The sequence below is a fragment of the Trichomycterus rosablanca genome, chromosome 19, assembly GCF_030014385.1.
Source record: "Trichomycterus rosablanca isolate fTriRos1 chromosome 19, fTriRos1.hap1, whole genome shotgun sequence".
In the NCBI taxonomy this organism is placed as follows: domain Eukaryota; kingdom Metazoa; phylum Chordata; class Actinopteri; order Siluriformes; family Trichomycteridae; genus Trichomycterus; species Trichomycterus rosablanca.
In genome coordinates, this window is record NC_086006.1 from 28,878,787 (window position 1) to 28,890,345 (window position 11,559).

General features: G+C 43.0%; 1 protein-coding gene across 1 annotated transcript; it reads left to right on the top strand.

Annotated features, from left to right (window-relative positions):
- The first annotated feature begins 863 nt into the window (after positions 1-863).
- Positions 864-7,597, top strand: kcna2b (potassium voltage-gated channel, shaker-related subfamily, member 2b). Its single transcript, XM_063015090.1, has 2 exons — positions 864-988; positions 5,509-7,597. The coding sequence occupies exon 2, from the start codon at positions 5,612-5,614 to the stop codon at positions 7,094-7,096; it is 1,485 nt and encodes a 494-aa protein (XP_062871160.1). The 5' UTR covers positions 864-988; positions 5,509-5,611; the 3' UTR covers positions 7,097-7,597.
- Positions 7,598-11,559: the final 3,962 nt, after the last annotated feature.

The window sequence follows — 11,559 nt, forward strand, 5'->3', positions numbered from 1 at the left end:
AATATAAATAATAATAATAATAACAATAATAAATATAACACATTAATAATAATAAATGTAAATAATAATAATAATAATAATAATAAAAATAATATTATTAATAATAATAATAAAATAATAAAAAATAGCAATAATAATAATTATTATAATAAAATAATAATAATGTAAAAATAATAAATAATAATATTAATGATAATAATAATAAAAATATAATAAATATAAAATAATAAATAATATTATAATTATATAGTAATAATAAAAACAATAGTGATAATGATATTAATAACAAAAACAACAACATTAATAAATAACAACAGTAATATAATAACAGTGATAATAATATAATAGTAATAATGATAAAAATAACAGTATATATAATAATATATAAAACATATAAAAAATCATTCTTTTTATTAATTCATTATTTATTTGTTAATAACAAACATTTTTTGTACTAAATGAGATGATTAAATAGATTTAGTTCATAATTATATGGACATTAGTTCCAGCTAAAGTGGCAGCAGCAGAAATCAGCAGAGTGAAAGACGAGCATGATCGATCGTTACACTGAATGAATAATAAATAAATAATCTGATGATATTTATTATTATTCTGTATACAGAGTCGGACTGACACCCCCCCCCCCCCCCCCCCCAACACTTTGTTCATTGCAGATATCTGATGCAGTCAGGAGACCCGACGCTCCTGATCACACACGTGCTGCTGCTGGCTGGGTGGGGGTGGGATGGGGGGGTTTGCTCATCTCAGCATCTTTCCAGGCCATTAAAGCCGCAGAAGCTCCGTCCGGTTCCTCCGAGCTGATGTTTGATCTTGTGTGAGCGCCGGAGATGTGAGCGTGGATGACGGCATCGGTACCGCAGCTCCTCCTGAACCTGGGTGGAGGACCTGATCACTGCAGCAGCCGAGGAGCTCTGCAGCGCTGCCGTCAGGACCTACACATGATCCTGGAAGCTTCTGAGCACCACAGGTAGGATTTCATACTTCAGTCTGACTTCTGGTGTCTCTCTGGGTTTTATGGGGTCCTACATGATGCAAAACCTTCAGCGCTAATGCACGCTGCGCTGGGAGGGGTTCAGATCCCATCCCACTGACCTGTAGGGCACTTAGAGAACGATGGGTTTACTGTGGATGACTGAAGCGTGAGTGGTGAGAAGAATATTGATCGCCTGGAGATAAAAGCAAACACACAAACATAGCTCAGATATCCCCATCCATCAGATCCAAACATCTCACATCTCAGATATCCCCATCCATCAGATCCAAACATCTCAGATATCTCCATCCATCAGATCCAAACATCTCACATCTCAGATATCCCCATCCATCAGATCCAAACATTTCACATCTCAGATATCTCCATCCATCAGATCCAAACATCTCACATCTCAGATATCCCCATCCATCAGATCCAAACATCTCAGATATCTCCATCCATTAGATCCAAACATCTCACATCTCAGATATCTCCATCCATCAGATCCAAACATCTCAGATATCTCCATCCATTAGATCCAAACATCTCACATCTCAGATATCTCCATCCATCAGATCCAAACATCTCAGATATCTCCATCCATCAGATCCAAACATCTCACATCTCAGATATCCCCATCCATCAGATCCAAACATTTCACATCTCAGATATCTCCATCCATCAGATCCAAACATCTCACATCTCAGATATCCCCATCCATCAGATCCAAACATCTCAGATATCTCCATCCATTAGATCCAAACATCTCACATCTCAGATATCTCCATCCATCAGATCCAAACATCTCAGATATCCCCATCCATCAGATCCAAACATCTCACATCTCAGATATCCCCATCCATCAGATCCAAACATCTCAGATATCTCCATCCATTAGATCCAAACATCTCACATCTCAGATATCCCCATCCATCAGATCCAAACATCTCAGATATCTCCATCCATTAGATCCAAACATCTCACATCTCAGATATCCTCATCCATCAGATTCAAACATTTCACATCTCAGTTATCTCCATCCATCAGATCCAAACATCTCACATCTCAGATATCTCCATCCATCAGATCCAAACATCTCAGATATCTCCATCCATCAGATCCAAACATCTCACATCTCATCAGATCCAAAAATCTCAGATCTCAGATACAGCGGTACCTTAAAACTGGACTTCAGTGGGTTCTGGGAGTGGTGTTGAGTTTTAAAGACGTTGAGTTTCGAGGTATTTTCTCCCATAAGGATGTTTGGAGAACCTGTTCCCGTGGAGCTGCAGATATTTTAGTCTCATGTAAAATAATGAGGTTGTTTTTGACACTTAAACAATGAAAATAACACAAATATAATATAAACACACTGAAATACAATTACTAACAGTTACACATCAATAACAATACAATAAAAGCTGCACTTTAGTTTTACTTCTTTATTGTTTCCTGACGCTTCTTAATGCTGGAGATGCTCGATGTTGGAATACTGTATTCCCTTCAGCACCGGCGCATTCACACGAGAAGAGACCAAACCGCTTCTGTGCCGCTGTGCCGTTATTTCCTATGAAGTGTGACGGCGGTGCACAAAACTTACTTAGCGTGACTTACTGTAGTAAAACAGCGAGTGAGGAATGTGATTAGTGGAGGAACTTATGAGCAGTAATAATGAAGAGAAGTTTAGTGCTCCTGTCTCCTTCTTTTACTACATTAAACCACGTTAAGCTTTATTTTAGACTGGGAGAAGCTGATTCTGATTCTCACCATTTCTCAGAAGCTGGAGCTGTAACACAAGTTTAAAAGTGAAACAGGGAGGAGAATCCAGATAAACACAGATACATGTGGAGCTGTAACCCTGGATCTGCACCTTATTCCACACTGATGCAGATTCAGATCAGATTCACACGCTGATCAGGGTTTACTGATCAAGCCGAGCGCCGAACAAAGCGACGAGTTTAAGGTACAAATTTCTCCATGAAGGGCGTCGAGTTTCATAGATTTGGAGTTGAGGTACCACATCTCATCTCTCAGATATCTCCATCCATCAGATCTAATAAACTTAAGTTAGGAGTCCAGCAGGTTAGGAACTTTTATGAGCACATTACTGTAGGACTTTCACCATCAACAGTCTTTGTTATTATTGAAAGATTCTGAGAATCCAATGAAACCTCTTTGTGTAAAGGACAAGACCTCTAGATGTCAAGTCAAGTCAACTTTATTTATATAGCGCTTTTTACAATAGACATTGTCTCAAAGCAACTTTACAAAATCCAGGACCAACAGATACAAAAACCCCTGTTGAGCAAGCCGAGGGCGACTGTGGCAAGGAAAAACTCCCTGAAAATTACAGGAAGAAACCTTGAGAGGAACCAGACTCAGCAGGGCCCATCCTTCATGGGTGGCCTGGAGGATACTTTAAATAAATACACGATTTACACAAATCATACAAACACAGAATTAAATGATCTAAAAGTCATAACTGGTAATAAATAGATAAATAAACAATTAAATAATAATAGAGTTGTTATCCGCTCTAGTCTTCAATAAAGTCTGTAGTGATTTCTTGTCGTTGCAATTACTCCAGACCCGTCACATCTGACAGGAGCAGCATCGTTGTCCCGGCAGTCTCGACTTTAATCCTTAACCTCGGCGGGTAAACAGGTTTCCATCAGAATGCCCTCGGGGTAAAACAACAGAGAATGTAGTTAATAATGTACAATGCTAGTTGACAAACAGTTTTACAGAGAGTTTTAGACTCCGGCAGCCCTAATTATTACAGCATAACTAAAAGGGAGAGCGAGCAGGTAACAAGGTCATGAAGGCTTTCACAGGACATCAGCGCCCATCTCCCCACCGTCACCAAACCTGAGTGATCGGACAAGAGAGGCAGAACGACAGCAACCCAACATCCCTGATCACCACAAGTTTCTATGACCAAGAACCCCCAAGCTCTGCGCCTTTGTTTATACTAATCAAAAGCCTGAGAAAATAAATATGTTTTCAGTCTAGACTTAAACATTGAGACTGTGTCCGAATCCCGAATAGAGGCAGGAAGATTATTCCAGAGTTGTGGAGCTTTGTAAGAAAATGCTCTTCCACCAGCCGTGATCTTTTTAATTTTAGGAACTATAAGTAACCCTGCATCTTGTGAACGAAGTGGACGCGCTGGGCTGTAGTGATTAATAAGTTCACTCAGATACTGTGGTACAGACCGTGTAGCGCTTTATAAGTTAGTAAAAGTATTTTGTAATCAATGCGAAATTTAACTGGCAGCCAGTGTAGAGATGATAGAACAGGAGTAATATGGTCAAATTTTTTAGTTGTAGTTAGCACTCGAGCTGCTGCATTTTGAACTAACTGGAGTTTGTTTAAGGATCTACCAGAGCATCCAGTTAGAAGAGCATTACAATCATCTAACCGAGAAGTTATAAACGCATGGATCAGTTTTTCGGCGTCATTAACAGATAGTATATTTCTTATTTTAGAAATGTTACGCAAATGATAGAAAGCAACTCTAGTAATATTATTAACGTGTGTATCAAAGGAAAGATCTGAATCTATTGTGACACCTAAGTTTTTTACATCTGGGCTGGGAGTAACAGAGAACGTGTTTAAGTTTAGCACCAGGTTAGACAACTTGTCTCTTGCAGCTTTAGAGCCAACAAGTAAAACCTCTGTTTTATCTGAATTAAGTAAAAGAAAATTACACGACATCCAGTTTTTTATGTCGTTTACACAATCTTCTATCTTACTGATTGTGTCAGTATCATTTGGTTTGGCTGATATATACAGCTGTGTGTCATCTGCATAGCAGTGAAATTTTATGCCATGTTTATGAATAATTTCACCTAGTGGAAGCATATAGAGTGTAAATAATAGCGGTCCCAGTACCGACCCCTGTGGAACACCATACTTTACTTTTGTAGTTTCCGAGCATTTATTATTTACATAAACGAATTGGGAGCGGTCAGTCAGATATGATTGAAACCAAGAGAGTGCGAGTCCTTTAACACCTACTGTATTTTCTAGCCTCTCCAGTAAAATGTTATGATCGACCGTATCAAACGCTGCACTAAGATCTAATAGAACAAGAAAAGAGACACATCCATTATCAGAAGACATTAACAACTCGTTAACTACTCTAATTAATGCGGTTTCGGTACTATGATTGGGTCTAAATCCTGATTGAAATTTTTCATGAATACAATTTTCATTCAAATAAGAACATAACTGTTTGGAAACGACTTTTTCTAATATCTTAGAGACAAAAGGAAGGTTTGAAATTGGCCTATAATTAGCTAGTACATGTGGATCAAGATTAGGTTTTTTAACCTAACCCTAACCCTAACCCTAGATGTGAATGTGTGGTGTCACCCCAAGGTTTTAAATTACTGAAAGACCAAAATTGAACGTTAAATTCCTCATTACTCGTTATAAAGAGAAAGTAATGTGACACAGAACAAAATGTAAGAATCTGTTGCATTTTCTGAGATTCTTTCTGCTTTTTACAGCTCATCTCAGATCTTCACCTGATGTTTGAGAGGATCTAGACGGGGGTGTTGAACGTACCCAACCCTTCCCTCGTAAGATCTTCCTGAATAAGACCTTCTCATCATGACGGTGGCCACGGGCGACCCGATGGACGAAGCGGCGGCTCATCCGGGGCAACCTCAGGACACCTACGACCCCGAGGCTGACCATGAGTACTGCGAGCGCGTCGTCATCAACATCTCGGGTCTGCGATTTGAGACGCAGCTCAAGACCCTGTCGCAGTTCCCCGACACGTTACTCGGGGATCCCAAGAAACGGATGCGCTACTTCGACCCCCTGCGGAACGAGTACTTCTTCGACCGGAACCGACCCAGCTTCGACGCCATTCTGTATTATTACCAGTCAGGCGGGCGACTGCGGCGGCCCGTGAACGTGACCCTGGACATCTTCTCCGAGGAGATACGGTTTTACGAGCTGGGCGAAGAGGCCATTGAGATTTTTCGGGAGGATGAAGGATTCATCAAAGAGGAAGAGAAACTTTTACCTGAGAATGAGTTCCAGAGGCAGGTCTGGTTGCTCTTCGAGTATCCCGAGAGCTCCGGCCCCGCCCGGATCATTGCCATCATCTCAGTGAAGGTCATCCTGATTTCCATCGTCAGCTTCTGCCTGGAAACGCTTCCCATTTTCCGTAGCGATGACATGGAGAACCACAAAGTCTACAACAGCGAGAACAACTCCACCATGCGCTACAAGTCCACCTACTTCACCGATCCCTTCTTTATCCTGGAGACGCTGTGCATCATCTGGTTCTCCTTCGAGTTCCTGGTCCGGTTCTTCGCCTGCCCAAGCAAAGCGGGATTCTTCGTGAACATCATGAACATCATCGATATCGTCGCCATCATTCCATATTTTATAACACTGGGGACGGAACTGGCCGAGAGTCCGGAAGACGGTCAGCAAGGTCAGCAGGCCATGAGCTTAGCGATTCTCAGAGTCATCAGACTCGTTCGTGTTTTCCGGATCTTCAAGCTGTCTCGCCACTCCAAAGGTCTTCAGATTTTAGGACAGACCCTGAAGGCGAGTATGAGAGAACTCGGGTTGCTCATCTTCTTCCTGTTTATCGGAGTTATCCTCTTTTCCAGCGCCGTCTACTTCGCAGAAGCGGATGAACCGGACTCACAGTTCGTTAGCATCCCAGACGCTTTCTGGTGGGCCGTGGTGTCCATGACCACAGTCGGATACGGAGACATGGTTCCCACCACCATCGGCGGTAAAATCGTCGGCTCGTTGTGCGCCATCGCCGGCGTCCTGACCATCGCTCTGCCCGTGCCGGTCATCGTCTCAAACTTCAACTACTTCTACCACAGAGAGACGGAGGGTGAGGAGCAGGCGCAGTACCTCAACGTGACCAGCGTTCCTAAGATAGACTCAGAGGAACTCAAGAAGAGCCAGAGCATCTCCACCATGAGCAAGTCCGACTACATGGAGATTCAGGAGGCCGTCAATAACAGCAACGAGGATTTCCGCGAGGAGAACCTTAAAACGGGCAACTGCACCCTCGCCAACACCAACTACGTCAACATTACCAAGATGCTCACCGATGTATAGCTGGACTTCTGGGATGGATTGACCAGCTTGTTCTAGTTTAATGTACCACAGAAGAACCCAGGTGCACCAAGGACCGTCTGAATGTCTCTGACTGTATTCCAGGAGTGACTTTGAAGAACTCTAAGGTACCAGCGCCCTTCACCATTACCTTAATCCTTTATGCACCATTTACGCCACCATGTACCCCTGCTTGTAGCCCAAATTGTAGCCAAACCGCTATGAATCGTAGCACAAGGGACCATCATTAAACTGCCAGCTCCAAGAGGACGCCCCTCTCGACCCACAGGGGGTGAAGAGCTACACCACGGCCACGCACAAGCTAACGAGTGACCGTACGCAAGCGACTGCCAGCCACTATATCATTCCATATATAACACTAATGCTAACGTTACATTCCTGTCTGTGATTGTGGACCCAAAATAGCGTGATCAGTTCCTAAAGTCCAAGTCTGCCACCAAGTCCGGGCACGACGACTTCTGCCCAGTGCCAGCATCACTTCATGGGGGTTAAATACATTCAGGTTTTAATGTAACCTAAATTTCTTTAGGTAGGGGGGTCAGGGATGAGTCCTCTAGGTTTCCTCTGTCACACCTAAACCCACCACCACTAGTTTGTCAGTTATTGACATTTTGGCATTAATTATGGTCCTGGGCACTGCCACCCTCCGTCCACGATGGCATTAACGTCTGTAAGCGACTGACTTATAAACATGCTGCCAATTTAGCTATCATCGTTACTTCAGACACAGTTGCTGAAGTTGCCATGTTGCACAAAAGTGACCAGTCTGGAAGGACAGTCGAGGGGTGATGTTTATCCAAAACGCCACCAACTAGAGCTTAAGCTGCACCGTAACATCAACCAGCTTTGAGAATATTGGGTGACTTGGCAAGCTTTGACTCCCACAGGCAGTGGCTCCCTTTTGGAAAGGTGGCACCCCAAGCGGCCAAGATGGGCGCTGTCTCCTTTATAAGGGAGAAAGACATGCCACCATTCCCACTACCAGAGATGCCAGTTTTGTACTTGAAGCTGCCAAGTGTTCCAACCTTCAACTCATGGGGCAGCATGGCACACTTGGAGGAGACACCAAGTGCCCATTTACGTACACTAAGCTCATAGATGTCCAAGATAGTGCTGGTCTAAATACCATCATATTTATCCAGAAGGCAACAACAGCTCAATTATTTTGTCCTTGTGAGAACCTTCAGGCTGGGATTTATACCTGACCCACCAACCCCTGGAATAGAGAAACATTCTGATTGGCCAATACCACTGCACCAATTTTATTCGGACCAATAGTTGATTAAAGTACAGAAAGGGTCTTGATGGTGGACTTGGATTTTGGGATCTGATGAAGTAAATGTTACTCAGCGCATTATTAATGCACACACACACACACACACACACACACACAATATTTATACTACGCTCGGACTGTGGACGTTGTTTTATTGGTTTGGGTTTGTTTTATGTCTCTGGGAGGGATAATGAGGACCAGGCCGTAGCCAGAACATAGATAATCAGACTGGGTGTAGCGGGCGTGGTTTGAGCCCTTTAACAGAGCACTTAGATGTGTAGTTCCACTGAGGTTCCAGAACCTTTCAACCAGAACTGAACTAAATTCTGAAACTATGTGACACTTAAACCCACCACCAAGGAAAAGGAACCAATACCCTTTGGTACAGATGACCCAAGCTTGATTAGACCCAACTTGATCCCTAAATGCCATCCGTACCTCCAAGTATAACGATATTTCTCACCTTCGTCAGTTATTGACATTTTGCTATTAATTATGGTCAGAAACTGATTCCTGGGCACTGCCACCCTCCGTCCATGAGGACATTAACGTCTGTAAGCGACTAATTTAAGAAATGAAATAACAACCCATTATAAGGCTAAATCAGATGAATCAGAACATCTGAATAAATAATTTGGTCGTGTTTTTGTTCAGCTCAGCCTGCAGCAGCAATTAACCCCAAACTCCCCAAAATAAATGAAGGATTCTGCTTCCCGAGTTCATTCTGTGCTTAGCTTAGCATCGGTGGTAGCAATCTGACTCAGCAAAATAAACTGCAATTATATTTAGATATTTAGACCTGTAGTTTCTAGCTAGTTTTGTTTATCAGTTTAAAATGAAGCGATTAAGAGTTCTGGATTATTTATGCAATAGCCGGCTAGCTTGTTAGCACTAATAGTAGCACTTGTACCTTAATTAGCATGCTAGGCTACCGGCAGCCGAGTGTGATAGCAAATGAGTCGTGATGTGATTGAGTTAGCGGAATGCTAATGAAATAATGAAATGCTACGGCCCTGGTGTGTGAGGGTCTGTAAGGTTGTGTGTGTTTGGGGGAAGGGGGGGGGGGGGTGTTGAGGGTTTTTGGTTTTTTTTTTGTTATGGGGGGGGGGGGGGGGGGTTTCCACTGATGCAGGTCACCAAAGAGACTCTCACTGCCACTGTACCTGACCTGTATCGTTCTGATTTATGTCTAAATGATTTCCTGCCGTTGTCATGATGCTGGAGAGCTCGTACGCTCGTGTACAGACAGAAGTATTCACACCCGCGCTTCCTTTAATATGAGATATATTCTAGCGTACGATAGGATAAATAATAGTGCATGCATGATTAAACACCGTCCTAGTAGCGCTGCATGAGCTAACAATAATACTGACCTCACGTCACGCTAATAACCGCTCCTCTCACTCTTATTATAACCGTATCAGTATTCTCTCTGTCAGATTAACCACACGTACCATATAGAGTTAATAATCTGTCTCTGTGTGTCTTTAATCTGGGATTTTAAACCCTGTACCACCTGTTCAGGGTCTCGGTGCAGGAAGGTCGTCTGTTTCTCTGTGTCCGTCCTGAATACATGAAGCACATATCACCTTTATAAGGTTTTATAACCTGTGTGAGCACAGAGGGCAGCGTAACAAATCCTGCCGTCCAGTCCTAAATCCACCTGCGTTTTATTAACCCCCAACCAACATCATTATTAATATTAATAATCATAGAAAATAATAATCACAATAAGACCAGAAGTATCAGACGTAGGATGTTTATATTTTAACCTGCATTATTTGCTAGTAAACTGCCCCGATTCTGAAACCAGCCGTGCTTTAACATGTTCTCGAGACTTCATCATTCCTTATTAATAAAAGTACAGACCTGTCTCGCTGTCTCAAATCACACATCACGACTTGAAATGATTTTATACCTCATATTAAACCCTTTGATTAAATCCAGCCTGCAGCGTCTCTCCTGGACGCATTTATTGGACATTTCTTACTTTCACCTGTAGGTGGCACCACTGTGCAGCTGTAAACTTCTATAGCAACATGCCGTAGCGGATCGTTTAGCTAGGTAACTGTTATTACATTAAAACAGCGATATTAATCGTTTATAATCGTATATAACATGAATTTGGACTGTATAACGTTTAATAGTTGAGCCAAAACATTAGGACCACCCTCCCAAGAGCGTTCATGCTAACTGCTATTCTGTAGCGCTGCTGACGTGAGGCTGAAAGATCTATTGGATGTCGTTGATGCCGGGTACGTTTTGGCGGGTCAGAGAAAATCAGATGGGCGTTAAAAGAGAGTTTTAGTGGTGCTACCAACCTGGACAGGTGCTTAACAGACACAGTTGGGCGTGTCCAAATTAGGGAGGTGGGATACGGTTTCCACTACGGAATCCACTGCTGACTGGTGTAAAGAAGCTTTCGGCGACTTCTCATGTGTTGGAAGAGGCGGGTGCTAGTGCCAGTGGCAGAGAAACTGGATTAGGGAATTGAATGAATCTACGCTTCATTACTATATTAAAGATCCAACAGATGTTCCTGGCCAGCACCTCACCCGTAAGGAGTGGACAACCCTTAATCGCTTGAGGACAGGGGTGGGACGCTTTGGAGCAGTGATGCAGAAGTGGGGTCTTGCAGACAGTGCCCACTGTGAATGTGGGGACCCATTACAGACAGTGGAACATGTGATGACCAGCTGCCCCAAATTCCGGCCACCGAATGGCGCTCGTGGGTTAACAGATCTGGATGACGAAACACTAGACTGGCTAGCAACAACAGAGCTGAAGGTCTAAGGACATACGCCAGAAGAAGCAGAAGAAGGGAATTGGAAATGACCAAATGTCCTGGCCTCTTTGAGTTCGGATCTCAGCTCTGCTACCAGTCAGCTGGGCGCCCCCTAGCAGGCACGTTTGGCAGTGCAGACAGTGCAGCAGACAAAATTGGCCATCTAGTCTGCTGGGTGAGAAAAGACGGGACTAAAAAGTGGGCAGAGTTTTAAACGCTGTGTAAGAACCCATGCGTCGGAGGGAGGGCGTGTCAGGAAAATATACCCTCCTTGTACACCATCAGGGTCTCCAGCAGAGGTAAAGGAACTGGCTACGACTAAATTGGGAGAACAAGGGAGGTCATGCAGAAATAAAATAGTAAAATACTAATCTAATGTTCGGT

Excerpts from the sequence above, each read along its gene's own strand:
- kcna2b (XM_063015090.1), top strand. The coding sequence starts at position 5,612 with ATGACGGTGGCCACGGGCGACCCGATGGACGAAGCGGCGGCTCATCCG.